This window comes from Coregonus clupeaformis, chromosome 24 (genome assembly GCF_020615455.1).
Source record: "Coregonus clupeaformis isolate EN_2021a chromosome 24, ASM2061545v1, whole genome shotgun sequence".
NCBI classification, from domain to species: Eukaryota; Metazoa; Chordata; class Actinopteri; order Salmoniformes; family Salmonidae; genus Coregonus; species Coregonus clupeaformis.
In genome coordinates this window covers 48405274-48423855 of record NC_059215.1, presented here as the reverse complement: position 1 = coordinate 48423855, position 18582 = coordinate 48405274, and the positions used below count along the sequence as shown (strand labels likewise).

Below are 18582 nucleotides of genomic sequence, written 5' to 3'. Positions count from 1 at the left end.
GCGCCACAGATAAATTATTAGACTGTATTAGTGATTGAATTACTTGGATGGCTCACAACTTCCTCCGGCTAAATCAAGACAAGAATTATGTACTTATTGTTGGAGCCAAAGCACAGAGAGAATCTGGCCGCACATTTTAATTACCGGGTAATAAAGATAAAACACCAGGTAAACAACCTGGGTGTCATTTTAGATTATGAACTCAATTTCGAATCACACATTAGGAATATGATCAAAATAGCTTTTTACCACCTGAGAAACAGGTTTCTATCTCAGGCTGATACAGAGAGACTCATCCATGCTTTTATTACAAGCAGGCTTGACTACCTTAATGCTCTCATGTCTGGTTACCCAAGAAAGCCATTGGTCAACTGCAAAATGTACAGAATGCTGCAGTACAGGTACTGACCAAGACCAGACGGAGAGCACACATTGCACCGGTTTTAAAGTATCTGCACTGGCTGCCTGTGAGTCTTTAGAATTAATTTAAAGATTCTTCTATTGGTTTTTAAATCAATCCACGATTGTGCACTCCAATACATATCAGACATGTTTTTGAGTTATGTACCCAGTAGGTCCCTCAGGTCCTCTGGCACTGGCCTTTTAACTATCCCAAAGGGGCATGGAGAGGCAGTTACTATTCCCCCTGCCTCTGGAATAGCCTGCCAGAGATCCGGAGGGGGGCCGAAACTGTGGACATACAGTACCAGTCAAAAGTTTGGACACACCTACTCATTCAAGGGTTTTTCTTTATTTTAATATTTTTTCTACATTGTAGAATAATAGTGAAGACATCAAAACTATGAAATAACATATGGAATCATGTAGTAACCAAAAAAGTGTTAAGCAAATCAAAATATGTTATATTTGAGTTTCTTCAAATAGCCACCCTTTGCCTTGATGACAGCTTTGCACACTCTTGGCATTCTCTCAACCAGCTTCACAAGGTAGTCACCTGGAATGCATTTCAATTAACAAGTGTGCCTTGTTAAAAGTTAATTAATGTAATTTCTTTCCTTCTTAATGCGTTTGAGCCAATCAGTTGTGTTGTGACAAGGTAGGGGTGGTATACAGAAGATAGCCCTATTTGGTAAAATACCAAATCCATATTATGAACAGCTCAAATAAGCAAAGAGAAATGACAGTCCATCATTACTTTAAGACATGAAGGTCAGTCAATCCGGAAAATTTCAATAACTTTGAAAGTTTCTTCAAGTGCAGTCACAAAAAGCATCAAGCACTATGATGAAACTGGCTCTCATGAGGACCGCCACAGAAAAGGAAGACCCAGAGTTACCTCTGCTGCAGAGGATAAGTTCATTACAGTTAACTGCAGATTGCAGCCCAAATAAATGCTTCACAGAGTTCAAGTAACAGACACATCTCAACATCAACTGTTCAGAGGAGACTGTGTGAATCAGGCCTTCACGGTTGAATTGCTGCAAAGAAACCACTACTAAAGGACACCAATAACAAGAAGAGACCTGCTTGGGCCAAGAAACATGAGCAATGGACATCAGACCGGTGGAAATCTATCCTTTGGTCTGATGAGTCCAAATTTGAGATATTTTGTTCCAACCGCCGTGGCTTTGTGAGACGCAGAGTAGGTGAACGGATGATCTCCGCATGTGTGGTTCCCACCGTGAAGCATGGAGGAGGAGGTGTGATGGTGCTTTGCTGGTGACACTGTCTGTGATATATTTAGAATTCAAGGCACACTTAACCAGCATGGCTACCACAGCATTCTGCAGCGATACGCCATCCCATCTGGTTTGGGCTTAGTGGGACTGTCATTTGTTTTAGAACAGGACAATGACCCAAAACACACCTCCAGGCTGTGTAAGGGCTATTTGGCCAAGGAGAGTGATGGAGTGCTGCATCTGATGACCTGGCCTCCACAATTACCCGACCTCAACCCAATTGAGATGGTTTGGGATGAGTTGTACCGCAGAGTGAAGGAAAAGCAGCCAACAAGTGCTCAGCATATGTGGGAACTCCTTCAAGACTGTTGGAAAAGCATTCCTCATGAAGCTGGTTGAGAGAATGCCAAGAGTGTGCAAAACTGTCATCAAGACAAAGGGTGGCTACTTTGAATAATCTCAAATCTCAAATATATTTTGATTTGTTTAACACTTTTATTTGGTTACTACATGATTCCATATGTGTTATTTCATAGTTTTGATGTCTTCACTATTATTCTACAATGTAGAAAATAGAAAAAAAATAAAGAAGAACCCTTGAATGAGTAGATGTGTCCAAACTTTTGACTGGTAGTGTATGTACAAAAAAACAAACAAAAACAAACCTTTTTAGCTTAGTTTTCCTCAGGGAGCTTTTTTAGTCATTCAGTTTTATTGTTATTCTTTTTCTTTCTTTTTTTATCCTCTTATGTTTGTTGTCTAGTAAATATTTGTTTTATTTTCAATATTTATAATGTTTTTCCTGTAAAGCCCATTGCGTTCCATTCATGTCTGAAATGTGCTATATAAATAAAGTTTGATTTGACATGCTGTCTATGGTGGTTCTTGAAGATGGTCTAGACGTGCTGTCTATGGTGGTGCTTGAAGCGGGACTAGACATGCTGTCTATGGTGGTGCTTGAAGCGGGACTAGACATGCTGTCTATGGTGGTTCTTGAAGCGGGACTAGACATGCTGTCTATGGTGGTGCTTGAAGATGGTCTAGACGTGCTGTCTATGGTGGTGCTTGAAGCGGGACTAGACATGCTGTCTATGGTGGTTCTTAAAGCGGGACTAGACATGCTGTCTATGGTGGTGCTTGAAGCGGGACTAGACATGCCGTCTATGGTGGTTCTTGAAGCGGGACTAGACATGCTGTCTATGGTGGTGCTTGAAGATGGTCTAGACATGCTGTCTATGGTGGTATTTGAAGCTGGTCAACTATATGTATGTTTTGTCTGTGAACAGTTGTAGGACGGTCATTGATTCATTAAATCAGTTATTAAGTGTTCACTGTGTATTGATTGTTAAAATAATTTCTGCCGTATTGGAATCCCTTGTTGAATCAGATTACATGTATGGAAGGATTATGTATGCAATTGTTTTTTTCATTGATCTCTCTCTCTTTCTCTTTCTGTCTCTGTCCCTCAGTTATCTGAATGACCTAGACCGTATCACCCAACAGACTTATGTCCCCACCCAGCAAGACGTGCTGAGGACCAGAGTCAAGACTACCGGCATCGTGGAGACACACTTTACCTTCAAAGAGCTCTACTTCAAGTCAGTATACCCACTGCTATCTACACACACACACACACACACACACACACACTTTTGATTCAGACAGATTTTGGTCATTTGAGAATACTCAGCTCAGTGCCAAGCCAGAGCCTAATGAGGCAAACAACAGTTTCAGTGTCAACATGATGAATTAATTAGATCGCTTCATTAATCAGACCTAATTAGTTTAGACAAACATAATCCCATTTGTTGTTAATTAATTGCCAACCAGGTAATGGCTAGCAAATACAGCCGTGCAGCCATATAATCAGTCAGCCCTTAGACACCAGCTAGTTTACAGTAAGCAGACAGTCAAAGAGAAGCCAAAGCTTCAGTGGAACAACTCCCTAGAATAAAAGGAATGCACAGTTAAAAAGTGGTTTGGACACAGTCTGTTCATGCGGTTGATATGTTCAGCAAAGATTATTTCCTAGAAATGACTGGGATGACTGCATTGGCTGGGTTAATGCAGGCAGGGGCATATGTTGTCTCTCTGTCTGTGTGTCTGTCAGTCTGTGTGTTATTTCAGTTGAGTTGAGTTGCTCAGTGTAAACGTGTCCTCTACAGTCTGGGACCATGGTGGGGTACAGGTCAAGAAATTAGCCTGAATTTGCTCAAGTGAAAGTAGTGAGAGGTGTATGGTGCATGCATGCAAAGTAAAACAACCAAAATGGGTAATCGGTCGTCAAATCTTGTCAAATCTATCAATAGTTCTGCTGTATGTGTACCTTCACACTGCAGTACCTCCCTCCTGCCCTGACCCCTGACCCCTGACCCTGCTGTAACACACGCTCGGTGTCTTTGTCTCTGTTTCACCCCAGGATGTTTGACGTGGGCGGCCAGCGGTCGGAGCGGAAGAAGTGGATCCACTGCTTTGAGGGAGTGACATCCATCATCTTCTGTGTGGCGCTCAGCGACTATGACCTGGTGTTGGCAGAGGACGAAGAGATGGTAAGGAGAGGAGAGGGGGAGCAGAGGGGTGAGGAGGGAGAGGGGGAGAGAAGGGAGAGAGTGAGGGGTGAGGAGGGGGAGAGAAGGGAGAGAGTGAGGGGTGAGGAGGGGGAGAGAAGGGAGAGAGTGAGGGTGAGGAGGGAGAGGGGGAGAGAAGGGAGAGAGTGAGGGGTGAGGAGGGGGAGGGGGAGAGAAGGGAGAGAGTGAGGGGTGAGGAGGGGGAGTGAGGGGGAGGGGGAGAGAAGGGAGAGTGAGGGGTGAGGAGGGGGAGGGGGAGAGAAGGGAGAGAGCGAGGGGTGAGGAGGGGGAGGGGGAGAGAAGGGAGAGAGTGAGGGGTGAGGAGGGGGGAGTGAGGGGGAGGGGGAGAGAAGGGAGAGTGAGGGGTGAGGAGGGGGAGGGGGAGAGAAGGGAGAGAGTGAGGGGTGAGGAGGGAGAGGGGGAGAGAAGGGAGAGAGTGAGGGGTGAGGAGGGAGAGGGGGAGAGAGTGAGGGGTGAGGAGGGAGAGGGGGAGAGAGTGAGGGGTGAGGAGGGGGAGGGGGAGAGAAGGGAGAGAGTGAGGGGTGAGGAGGGGGAGTGAGGGGGAGGGGGAGAGAAGGGAGAGTGAGGGGTGAGGAGGGGGGGAGAGAAGGGAGAGAGTGAGGGGTGAGGAGGGAGAGGGGGAGAGAAGGGAGAGAGTGAGGGGTGAGGAGGGAGAGGGGGAGAGAAGGGAGAGAGTTAGGGGTGAGGAGGGAGAGGGGGAGAGAAGGGAGAGAGTGAGGGGTGAGGAGGGAGAGGGGGAGAGAAGGGAGAGAGTGAGGAGGGAGAGGGGGAGAGAAGGGAGAGAGTGAGGAGGGAGTGGGGGAGAGAGTGAGGGGTGAGGAGGGAGAGGGGGAGAGAAGGGAGAGAGTGAGGGGTGAGGAGGGAGAGGGGAGAGAAGGGAGAGAGTGAGGGGTGAGGAGGGAGAGGGGGAGAGAAGGGAGAGAGTGAGGAGGGAGTGGGGGAGAGAGTGAGGAGGGAGAGGGGGAGAGAGTGAGGGGTGAGGAGGGAGAGGGGGAGAGAAGGGAGAGAGTGAGGGGTGAGGAGGGAGAGGGGAAGAGAGTGAGGGGTGAGGAGGGAGGGGATGGGGTTCAATTCAGTCTGAAGAAGGTGGTGAAGAGGGAGATAGAGGAGGGGGGTGGTGGTGGGGTCGGCTCAGTCTCCAGTGGAAGACTGAGAGATACAAGTGTGAGGGAGATGTCCCTTACTCTATTCTCACACCTCCTTTTCAAAACGTCTCGGTGCTACCCGGCTCAGGGCTCAGGGTACTTAGCATTTTTAGTTTAGCATTAGCATTTACGTTACTTGCCACCTGGCCTGGGTCCTATTAATGAACCGTTCGGTCCTCCCCTACAGAACCGGATGCATGAGAGCATGAAGCTGTTTGACTCCATCTGCAACAACAAGTGGTTCACAGACACCTCCATCATCCTGTTCCTCAACAAGAAGGATCTGTTTGATGAGAAGATCGGCAGGAGTCCACTCACCATCTGTTACCCCGAGTACGCAGGTGAGGATCACACACATTGAGTAGTACACACACAAACACACTCTCACACACCAAATACATGATGTAAAATATTTGGAAGTGCTTTAGGTGTTCCTGGTTTAACTAAGGAGCTTGTGTACTTAAAAAAAAAAAAAAACCTTAGGCTGTGTTGAGAAAGCCGCTGATGCCGATTTTGTTTGCTATTTTGGGTCCATTCCATTAGCAACCTAAATAAAGCATATTTAAATAGCAACTGTTAGCTTTTTTCTGAACTTCTCAGAACTTTGCTTTGGCTTGCATTTGTACTACCGATTTACACAGGTCACTGACAAAATAAAGGAAACACCAACATGAAGTGTCTTAGTAGGGCGTTGGGTCACCACGAGCCAGAACAGCTTCAATGCACCTTGGCATAGATTCTACAAGTGTCTTGAACTCTATTTGAGGGATACGACGCCATTCTCCACAGGAAGTTCCAACATTTGGTGTTTTGTTGATTGTGGTGCAAAACGCAGTCTCTGGCGCCGCTCCAGAATCTCCCCTAAGTGTTCAATTGGGTTGAGATCTGGTGACTGAGACGGCCATGGCATATGGTTTACATCATTTTCATGCTCATCAAACCATTCAGGGACCACTCGTGCCGTGTGGATGGGGGTATTGTCATCCTATGGGGGCATTGCCATGTTAGCCAAAATAATGGCCTGCCAGCATTTTGATACATGACCCTAAGCATGATGGGATGTTAATTACTTGATTAACTCAGGAACCACATCTGTGTGGAAGCACCTGCTTTCAATATATACTGAACAAAAAATAAATGCAACATGTAAAGTGTTGGTTTCATGAGCTGAAATTAAAGATCCCAGAAATGTTCCATACGCATAAAAGCTTATTTCTCTCAAATGTTGTGCACAAATTAGTTTTCATCCCTGTTAGTAAGAATTTCTTCTTTGCCAAATTAATCCTTCCACCTGACAGGTGTGACATATCAACAAGCTGATTAAACAGCATGATCATTACACAGGTGCACCTTGTGCTGGGGACAATAAAAGGCCACTCTAAAATGTGCAGTTTTGTCACACAACACAATGCCACAAGTTGAGGGAGCGTGCAATTGGCATGCTGACTGCAGGAATGTCCGACAGAGCTGTTGCCAGAGAATTGAATGTTCATTTCTCTGCCATAAGCCGCCTCCAACGTCATTTTAGAGAATTTGGCAGTACGTCCAACCGGCCTCATAACCGCAGACCACATATAACCACGCCAACCCAGGACCTCCACATCCGGCTTCTTCACCTGCGGGATCGTCTGAGGGAGAAGGGGGAAAATTAGTTCAGATTGGCTGGGCCCCAGTGGGTGGGCCAATGCCCTCCCAGGCCCATCAATGGCTGCGCCCCTGCCCAGTCATGTGATATCCATAAATTAGGGCCTAACTAATTTATTTCAAATGACTGATTTCCTTCTATGAACTGTAACTCAGTAAAATCTTTGAAATTGTTGCATGTTGCAATTATATTTTTGTACAGTATACTTTGTATCCCTCATTTACTCAAGTGTTTTAAATATATTGGCAGTTACCTGTATGTTTGTTGACATTGGCTCAGTGACAGTCTTAAAATACAATTTTATGGTCTGCTATATATAATACAAGGCGTGAAAGCCCAGACGGACAGAGAGACAGACAGATACAGAGCTGAATACTTCAAATACTAACCAGACAGTCACAGACATAGAGTTTAATACCTCTAATACTAACCTGGTCTCAGAGCATTTTGTATTATTCTGTACGTAAATCCGAGATACTCCATTTAATATGATACGTTTCGTATGGTATGTATTAATTTGTTGATGTCAATCACCCATTTCGTATATGTTACGAATTACAATTCGTATTATATGTTATGAATTAGCAAAATGTACAATATGTTGCGAATTTGCAAAATGTATGATAGCTAGCTGGCTAGTGTTAGCTAGGTTAGGGGTTAAGGTTAGGGTTAAGTAAAAAATGAATAAATGTTAGGGTTAAGTTTGGGAGTTAGGTTAAAGGGTTACGTTTAAGGTTAGGGGAATGATTAGCTAACATGCTAAGTAGTTGTAAAGTAGCTAAAAAGTAGTAAGTAGTTGAAAAGTTGCTAATTGGCTAAAATTGTCTGTGATGAGATTCGAACACGCAACCTTTGGGTTGTGAGTTATAGCTAAAAGGTAGTAAGTAGTTGAAAAGTTGTTAATTAGTTATAATGCTAAAGTTGTTCATTTACTATGTTACTTCTAGTCTATGAGACCAGGCTGCTAATACTAACCATACTGACAGAGAGACTGATACAGAGCTTAATACCTCTAATACTAACCATACTGACAGAGAGACTGATACAGAGCTTAATACCTCTAATACTAGCCATACTGACAGAGAGACTGATACAGAGCTTAATACCTCTAATACTAACCATACTGACAGAGAGACTGATACAGAGCTTAATACCTCTAATACTAACCATACTGACAGACACACAGGATTTTAATTTTTTCAGCAATGGCACGGTTTTAGAGGCCACCCTCTTGGCCTTAGAGACAACATGTTGCTGTTTTATAGCTCATTTCCTGCAATTCTACACATTTTGACATGGGGCTGAGAGAAATGTTTCAGTTTTAAAGCTAATTTCCTTCAATTCTACACATTTTGACATGGGGCTGAGAGAAATGTTTCAGTTTTAAAGCTAATTTCCTGCAATTCTACACATTTTGACATGGGGCTGAGAGAAATGTTTCAGTTTTAAAGCTAATTTCCTGCAATTCTACACATGTTGCCTTGGCTTATGCCGTGTTATTATGCTATGTAAGTATAATAATAATAATAATAATAATAATATGCCATTTAGCAGACGCTTTTATCCAAAGCGACTTACAGTCATGCGTGCATAATTTTTTTTGGTGTATGGGGTGGTCCCGGGGATCGAACCCACTACCTTGGCGTTACAAGTGACTCAAACATTATAACAGAATCAATGGGGGCCCCATGCCACACATTCTTCCTGACTGACTAGTTTTTATTTTGGTGATTTGTTAGATCTCAAAGATGTATTTAAATATACACTGAGTGTACAAAACATTGCACCCCCCCCTTTTTGCCCTCAGAACAGCCTCAATTGGTCAGGGCATGGACTCCACAAGGTGTAGAAAGCGTTCCACAGGGATGCTGGCCCGTGTTGACTCCAATGCTTCCCAAAGTTGTGTCAAGTTGGCTGGATGTCCTTTGGGTGGTGGACCATTCTTGATTGTCTCAAGGCTTAAAAATCCTTCTTTAACCTGTCTCCTCCCCTTCATCTACACTAATTTTAAGTGGATTTAACAAGTGACATCAATAAGGGATCATAGTTTTCAGCCGGATTCACCTGGTCAGTCTATGTTATGGAAATGTTTTCAATTCTCGGAGTATACAGCTCCATTATCCTTTCTACACACTTTACATCTGGTATAAGTTTACACTGAATAATATAGAGTTTAATACCTCTAATACTAACCAGATGTGGATATAACCCTTAGTCTCTGAATAATTTCATCCAACTCTATTAGATCACGTCAGAATAGGAGTTTTACACATGCATGTGTCTCCCCTGTTGTATCAGTGCTCTTTCTGAGGCTTGTCAGTTTGACCCAGACCCCTGTCTTACTCCTGATCTCCACTCCTATGATAGGATTTAAGGAGACAAGGGAATGCACTGTAGGATGGAGTAGGTTGATTAGTTAGGGAACTGTACTGAATGAGGTTTCTCCTCTGTATTAGTTGTATAGGAGTAGTAAACATTAAATATATATATATATATATATATATATATATATATATAATGCACAGAATTGGTAACTATTGGCATGTCTTTGGTTTTTGATTATGTTGATGCAGAGGTGGGGGTATTTTTGAAGTTCAGGGAGTCCCTACCTGTTTTGTTCAGTTTCATGACGATTGAACAAGAGCCTGGTGTGTCTTAGTAATGATTGCTCTGAAGCTAACATCATGGTGTCCCATCTCCTCACCAACCCTGCCTGGTGCCAGTACATATGAGGAGGGGGCAGCCTACATCCAGTGTACTACATTACCCATAATGCTCTTGTTCTGATGTCTGTCTGTCTCATCAACCCAAGTGCCAGTACATATAGGCTGCAGCCTATATCTAGTGTACTACAGTACCCATAATGCACTTATTATCATTATTATTATTATTATTATTACAGGTGCCAGTACATATGAGGAGGCTGCAGCCTATATCTAGTGTACTACAGTACCCATAATGCACTTATTATTATTATGATTATTATTACAGGTGCCAGTACATATGAGGAGGCTGCAGCCTATATCTAGTGTACTACAGTACCCATAATGCACTTATTATTATTATGATTATTATTACAGGTGCCAGTACATATGAGGAGGCTGCAGCCTATATCTAGTGTACTACAGTACCCATAATGCACTTATTATTATTATGATTATTATTACAGGTGCCAGTACATATGAGGAGGCTGCAGCCTATATCTAGTGTACTACAGTACCCATAATGCACTTATTATTATTATTATGATTATTATTACAGGTGCCAGTACATATGAGGAGGCTGCAGCCTATATCTAGTGTACTACAGTACCCATAATGCACTTATTATTATTACAGGTGCCAGTACATATGAGGAGGCTGCAGCCTACATCCAGTGTCAGTTTGAGGACCTGAACAGGAGGAAGGGCACTAAAGAGATCTACACCCACTTTACCTGCGCCACCGACACCAAGAACGTCCAGTTCGTGTTCGACGCTGTCACAGACGTCATCATCAAGATCAACCTCCAGGAGTGTGGACTCTACTGAGGTGACGGGGATGTTCAGGTCAGTGACCTTTGAACTTTGTAGTTACTGAATCCCTGTAAAAAATATATATATATACAGTGCTATGAAAAAGTATTTGCCCCCTTTCTAATTTTCTCTACTTTTGCATATTTGTGATACTGAATGTTATCAGATCTTCAACCAAAACCTAATATTAGATAAAGGGAACATAAGTGGACAAATAACACAACAATTACATATTTATTTAATTTATTTCATAAACAAAGTTATGCAACACCCATAATGGGACCCATCTCGTCCAAAAAGTTGACTCAAGTTTGCCAAAAAGCACCTGGATGATCATCAAGACTCTTGGAAGAACGTTCTATGGACAGATGATTCAAAAGTATAACTTTTTGGACGACATGGTTCCAGTAATGCCTGGCGAAAACCAAACACTGCATTCCACAGTAAGAACATTATACCAAAGATCAAGCATGGTGGTGGTGGTGTGATGGTTTGGGGATTCTTTGCTGCCTCAGGACCTGGACGACTTGCCTTAATAGAAGGAACCATGAATTCTACTCTGCATCAGAGAATTCTACAGGAGAATGTCAGACCATCCGTCTGTGAGCTGAAGCTGAAGCGCAGTTGGGTCATGAAGCAAGACAATGATCCAAAACACACAATCAAGTCTACATGAAAATTGCTAAAAAGCAACAAATTGGAAGTTTTAGAATGGCCTAGTCAAAGTCCAGACCTAATCCCAATTGATATGTTGTGGCATAACTTGAAACAAGCAGTTCATGCTTGAAAACCCACACGTCACTGAGTTAAAGCAGTTCTGCATGGAAGAGTGGGCCAAAATTCCTCCACAGCGACGTGAGAGACTGATCAACAACTACAGGAAGCATTTGGTTGGAGTCATTGCAGCTAAAGGTGGCACAACCAGTTATTGAGTGTAAGGGGGCAATTATTTTTTCACACAGGGGAATTGGGTGTTGCATAACTTTGTTTATGGAATAAATGAAATAAATATGTAATTGTTGTGTTATTTGTTCACTTATGTTCCCTTTATCTAATATTAGGTTTTGGTTGAAGATCTGATAACATTTAGTATCACAAATATGCAAAAGTAAAGAAAATTAGAAAGGGGGCAAATACTTTTTCATAGCACTGTATATATCCTAGACCTGGTATTGGTTAAAGGTGCAGGTCCTAGACCTGGTATTTGATAAGGTTAAAAATGGAGGTCCTAGACCTGGTATTGGATAAGGTTAAAGGTGCAGGTCCTAGACCTGGTATTGGATAAAGGTGCAGGTCCTAGACCTGGTATTGGATAAGGTTAAAGGTGCAGGTCCTAGACCTGGTATTGGTTAAAGGTGCAGGTCCTAGACCTGGTATTGGTTAAAGGTGCAGGTCCTAGACCTGGTATTGGATAAGGTTAAAGTTGCAGGTCCTAGACCTGGTATTGGATAAAGGTGCAGGTCCTAGACCTGGTATTGGATAAGGTTAAAGGTGCAGGTCCTAGACCTGGTATTAGATAAAGGTGCAGGTCCTAGACCTGGTATTGGATAAGGTTAAAGGTGCAGGTCCTAGATCTGGTATTGGATAAGGTTAAAGGTGCAGGTCCTAGACCTGGTATTGGTTAAAGGTGCAGGTCCTAGACCTGGTATTGGTTAAAGGTGCAGGTCCTAGACCTGGTATTGGATAAGGTTAAAGGTGCAGGTCCTAGACCTGGTATTGGATAAGGTTAAAGGTGCAGGTCCTAGACCTGGTATTGGATAAAGGTGCAGGTCCTAGACCTGGTATTGGATAAAGGTGCAGGTCCTAGACCTGGTATTGGATAAAGGTGCAGGTCCTAGACCTGGTATTGGATAAAGGTGCAGGTCCTAGACCTGGTATTGGATAAGGTTAAAGGTGCAGGTCCTAGACCAGGTATTGGATAAAGGTGCAGGTCCTAGACCTGGTATTGGATAAAGGTGCAGGTCCTAGACCTGGTATTGGTTAAAGGTGCAGGTCCTAGACCTGGTATTGGATAAAGGTGCAGGTCCTAGACCTGGTATTGGTTAAAGGTGCAGGTCCTAGACCTGGTATTGGATAAGGTTAAAGGTGCAGGTCCTAGACCTGGTATTGGATAAGGTTAAAGGTGCAGGTCCTAGACCTGGTATTGAATAAAGGTGCAGGTCCTAGACCTGGTATTGGATAAAGGTGCAGGTCCTAGACCTGGTATTGGATAAGGTTAAAGGTGCAGGTCCTAGACCTGGTATTGGATAAAGGTGCAGGTCCTAGACCTGGTATTGGATAAAGGTGCAGGTCCTAGACCTGGTATTGGTTAAAGGTGCAGGTCCTAGACCTGGTATTGGTTAAAGGTGCAGGTCCTAGACCTGGTATTGGATAAAGGTGCAGGTCCTAGACCTGGTATTGGATAAAGGTGCAGGTCCTAGACCTGGTATTGAATAAAGGTGCAGGTCCTAGACCTGGTATTGGATATGGTTAAAGGTGCAGATCCTAGACCTGGTATTGGTTAAAGGTGCAGGTCCTAGACCTGGTATTGAATAAAGGTGCAGGTCCTAGACCTGGTATTGGATATGGTTAAAGGTGCAGATCCTAGACCTGGTATTGGATAAAGGTGCAGGTCCTAGACCTGGTATTGGATAAAGGTGCAGGTCCTAGACCTGGTATTGGATATGGTTAAAGGTGCAGATCCTAGACCTGGTATTGGTTAAAGGTGCAGGTCCTAGACCTGGTATTGAATAAAGGTGCAGGTCCTAGACCTGGTATTGGATATGGTTAAAGGTGCAGATCCTAGACCTGGTATTGGATAAAGGTGCAGGTCCTAGACCTGGTATTGGATAAAGGTGCAGGTCCTAGACCTGGTATTGGTTAAAGGTGCAGGTCCTAGACCTGGTATTGGATAAGGTTAAAGGTGCAGGTCCTAGACCTGGTATTGGTTAAAGGTGCAGGTCCTAGACCTGGTATTGGATAAGGTTAAAGGTGCAGGTCCTAGACCTGGTATTGGATAAGGTTAAAGTTGCAGGTCCTAGACCTGGTATTGGATAAAGGTGCAGGTCCTAGACCTGGTATTGGATAAGGTTAAAGGTGCAGGTCCTAGACCTGGTATTAGATAAAGGTGCAGGTCCTAGACCTGGTATTGGATAAAGGTGCAGGTCCTAGACCTGGTATTGGATAAAGGTGCAGGTCCTAGACCAGGTATTGGTTAAAGGTGCAGGTCCTAGACCTGGTATTGGATAAAGGTGCAGGTCCTAGACCTGGTATTGGATAAAGGTGCAGGTCCTAGACCTGGTATTGAATAAAGGTGCAGGTCCTAGACCTGGTATTGGATATGGTTAAAGGTGCAGGTCCTAGACCTGGTATTGGATAAAGGTGCAGGTCCTAGACCTGGTATTGGATAAGGTTAAAAGTGCAGGTCCTAGACCTGGTATTGGATAAGGTTAAAGGTGAAGGTCCTAGACCTGGTATTGGATAAAGGTGCAGTTCCTAGACCTGGTATTGGTTAAAGGTGCAGATCCTAGACCTGGTATTGGATAAGGTTAAAGGTGCAGGTCCTAGACCTGGTATTGAATAAAGGTGCAGGTCCTAGACCTGGTATTGGTTAAAGGTGCAGGTCCTAGACCTGGTATTGGATAAGGTTAAAGGTGCAGGTCCTAGACCTGGTATTGGATAAGGTTAAAGGTGCAGGTCCTAGACCTGGTATTGGATAAGGTTAAAGGTGCAGTTCCTAGACCTGGTATTGGATAAAGGTGCAGTTCCTAGACCTGGTATTGGTTAAAGGTGCAGATCCTAGACCTGGTATTGGATAAGGTTAAAGGTGCAGGTCCTAGACCTGGTATTGGATATGGTTAAAGGTGCAGGTCCTAGACCTGGTATTGAATAAAGGTGCAGATCCTAGACCTGGTATTGGATATGGTTAAAGGTGCAGGTCCTAGACCTGGTATTGGTTAAAGGTGCAGGTCCTAGACCTGGTATTAAATAAGGTTAAAGGTGCAGGTCCTAGACCTGGTATTGGTTAAAGGTGCAGTTCCTAGACCTGGTATTGGTTAAAGGTGCAGGTTCTAGACCTGGTATTAAATAAGGTTAAAGGTGCAGGTCCTAGACCTGGTATTGGTTAAAGGTGCAGGTCCTAGACCTGGTATTGGTTAAAGGTGCAGGTCCTAGACCTGGTATTGGTTAAAGGTGCAGGTCCTAGACCTGGTATTGAATATGGTTAAAGGTGCAGGTCCTAGACCTGGTATTGGTTAAAGGTGCAGGTCCTAGACCTGGTTTTAAATAAGGTTAAAGGTGCAGGTCCTAGACCTGGTATTGAATAAAGGTGCAGTTCCTAGACCTGGTATTGGATATGGTTAAAGGTGCAGGTCCTAGATCTGGTATTGGATAAGGTTAAAGGTGCAGGTCCTAGACCTGGTATTGAATAAAGGTGCAGTTCCTAGACCTGGTATTGGTTAAAGGTGCAGGTCCTAGACCTGGTATTGGATAAGGTTAAAGGTGCAGGTCCTAGACCTGGTATTGGATAAGGTTAAAGGTGCAGGTCCTAGACCTGGTATTGGTTAAAGGTGCAGTTCCTAGACCTGGTATTGGATAAGGTTAAAGGTGCAGGTCCTAGACCTGGTATTGGATATGGTTAAAGTTGCAGGTCCTAGACCTGGTATTGAATAAAGGTGCAGATCCTAGACCTGGGATTGGATAAGGTTAAAGGTGCAGGTCCTAGACCTGGTATTGGATATGGTTAAAGGTGCAGGTCCTAGACCTGGTATTAAATAAGGTTAAAGGTGCAGGTCCTAGACCTGGTATTGGTTAAAGGTGCAGGTCCTAGACCTGGTATTGGATAAAGGTGCAGGTCCTAGACCTGGTATTAAATAAGGTTAAAGGTGCAGGTCCTAGACCTGGTATTGGTTAAAGGTGCAGTTCCTAGACCTGGTATTGGTTAAAGGTGCAGGTCCTAGACCTGGTATTAAATAAGGTTAAAGGTGCAGGTCCTAGACCTGGTATTGGTTAAAGATGCAGGTCCTAGACCTGGTATTGGTTAAAGGTGCAGGTCCTAGACCTGGTATTGGTTAAAGGTGCAGGTCCTAGACCTGGTATTGAATATGGTTAAAGGTGCAGGTCCTAGACCTGGTATTGGTTAAAGGTGCAGGTCCTAGACCTGGTATTGAATATGGTTAAAGGTGCAGGTCCTAGACCTGGTATTGGTTAAAGGTGCAGGTCCTAGACCTGGTATTAAATAAGGTTAAAGGTGCAGGTCCTAGACCTGGTATTGAATAAAGGTGCAGGTCCTAGATCTGGTATTGGATAAGGTTAAAGGTGCAGGTCCTAGACCTGGTATTGAATAAAGGTGCAGTTCCTAGACCTGGTATTGGTTAAAGGTGCAGGTCCTAGACCTGGTATTGGATAAGGTTAAAGGTGCAGGTCCTAGACCTGGTATTGGATAAGGTTAAAGGTGCAGGTCCTAGACCTGGTATTGGTTAAAGGTGCAGTTCCTAGACCTGGTATTGGATAAGGTTAAAGGTGCAGGTCCTAGACCTGGTATTGGATAAGGTTAAAGGTGCAGGTCCTAGACCTGGTATTGAATAAAGGTGCAGTTCCTAGACCTGGTATTGGATATGGTTAAAGGTGCAGGTCCTAGACCTGGTATTGGATATGGTTAAAGGTGCAGGTCCTAGACCTGGTATTAAATAAGGTTAAAGGTGCAGGTCCTAGACCTGGTATTGGATAAAGGTGCAGGTCCTAGACCTGGTATTGGTTAAAGGTGCAGGTCCTAGACCTGGTATTGGATAAAGGTGCAGGTCCTAGACCTGGTATTGGTTAAAGGTGCAGGTCCTAGACCTGGTATTGGATAAAGGTGCAGGTCCTAGACCTGGTATTGGTTAAAGGTGCAGGTCCTAGACCTGGTATTGATAAAGGTGCAGGTCCTAGACCTGGTATTGGTTAAAGGTGCAGGTCCTAGACCTGGTATTGGATAAAGGTGCAGGTCCTAGACCTGGTATTGGATAAAGGTGCAGGTCCTAGACCTGGTATTGGTTAAAGGTGCAGATCCTAGACCTGGTATTGGATAAGGTTAAAGGTGCAGGTCCTAGACCTGGTATTGGATAAGGTTAAAGGTGCAGGTCCTAGACCTGGTATTGGATAAAGGTGCACAGCTGAGATGCAGTCATCGGTACGAGACTTTGGCAGAGTTTTATAATGGTTAACATTTATCCTGTCCTCTCTCTTCATCCTTTGTAGGTGTCTGGTGGGCTGTGAGCCTCATGGGAGGGGGATGGTGATGACTTGGGATGTTTGAATTAGATGATCGTGGAAGTAGAAGAAGATTATAGAAAGTAGAACCTGAGACTGTTCGTTGCGACACTGCATGCAGCTCCATGATGAATACTGCATTTTGGGATTGGGTCCTTTTTTGACCACTTTATTTTCCTCCATGTTCAACACTGATACACCGAGTAGCAGGACAGAACTGAACTGTGGGTAAAACCTTCGCTAGTGAAACACTCACTGTGACTTCTATGGGAACTGCCAAGTCAGACTACAGAGCACTTCTGTTTTTAGTTCCAGGTAATGTATATGGAGTGGAGTGATGTTTTTATGGCATTTAGTTGGTGATTAACCAACCAATCACACAGATAGAAAAATAATCCTTGCCTTTGTCCCAAATGGCACCCTATACCCGATTATAGTGCACTACTTTTGACCAGAGTTTTGACCATCCCTTCTCTTCATTCTATAGATTAACACAATACTGGTATATATGCAAAAAGGACCAAACCACCAAGCAGAACATCTCATCTTAATATTTCACAATTGTTTTTATTTTAATTTTTTTCTCCCACCAATCTGTTGTAATCTGAGTAATATGCCTAATTTTATGTATTTTATAGCATGTTGTTTTGTATAAAATAGTTGGAATAGTTTATTTTTTTCATTTAAAGAATATCAGATTGCACTTATTTCCATCTATGAGTGGTGTGAATGCTCTATTGTTCACGTATGGATCAGGAATTCATGTGATTTTGATTTGATGTGCACCTATGTACTACTCACGTTTTGAGATTTTAATCAGCCGTCTTTCATGAATTCAATAGTCTTGTGTAGACTTTAACATGAGGTTTTACCAAGGCTACATCTTAATTTCAGAATCTTTTTTTTATTTTTATTTTTTTTATGGACCACTTTGTATTGAACAATATTTTTATATTTAGGACTGTTGTTCAGTATGGCACATTATTGTACATTTATTGATAATTGAATATTGATTATTGTCAAGTGAGATTAAGAATTGTATCACAACGCTTTATAAAACAAGAATTATTGATTACCTGCATGAAAGCGAATTTTGGAATTCACAGCTTGATATTTTATGGCCTTTTATAATTAATTCAGAGACTTTTTTCATTCAAAGTGCTTTTTTTAATCCTGTGGATTTCAGTTAAGAATGAACTGACCAGGGAACTAGATCAAGTGTGTAACAAAATGTATTGTTACAGAGGGGGGAAGCTACGCTCAGACCCCACTTGCAGAATGGAATTTTCCTTAATCCCATCTTGGCAACTCTGCCTCGAGGACAGATCCAAATGTGACTGGTTAAGTTTAGGCGAGAAATGAGACAGTAAGTATGTAATTCCACGTGGTTATGGGTTGGGTTAATATGATTAGTTCGGAACCAAGGAGAACTCCACTGAGCGTTAATCTTGTCCAGAAAACGGTTTCCCAAATGACCACTAACTACTCTATCTGGGTTAAAGACTGTCACCACTTCCGAACCATACCTTACAGGGTCATATACACAATTAGGGGCCCCAACAGAAGAAAATACACTGAAACAGGGAGGGGAATACCTGGAATTGTCCAATAAGACTTTCATAATAACTTTTTTGCAACAATATTTGAAACGGCGTGCACTAATGAACACGACCCTGGAGACGGATCAGATTGTTGGGGGTTACGTTATATTTCTGGTTCAGTTTTGACTTTGTACAGATGTGTTGTTAATCTTAACACCATTAAATGATGGCACTAAAGCTCTTTGCTCATCTCTATCTGTCTTTTGTCTTTACAACCCAGC

The 18582-nt window shown here is 43.3% G+C and overlaps 1 protein-coding gene across 1 annotated transcript in view; it reads left to right on the top strand.

Moving 5' to 3' along the window:
- LOC121537723 (guanine nucleotide-binding protein G(i) subunit alpha-3) overlaps positions 1–18538 on the top strand; it is a 71058-nt gene extending 52520 nt beyond the window's left edge. The window contains exons 5-9 of the mRNA XM_045207295.1: positions 3110–3238; positions 4060–4189; positions 5561–5714; positions 10357–10565; positions 16749–18538. Of these exons, the coding sequence (XP_045063230.1) occupies positions 3110–3238; positions 4060–4189; positions 5561–5714; positions 10357–10547 (604 nt within the window). The 3' untranslated portion in view covers positions 10548–10565; positions 16749–18538. The remainder of the gene's footprint in view (positions 1–3109; positions 3239–4059; positions 4190–5560; positions 5715–10356; positions 10566–16748) is intronic.
- Positions 18539–18582: the final 44 nt, after the last annotated feature.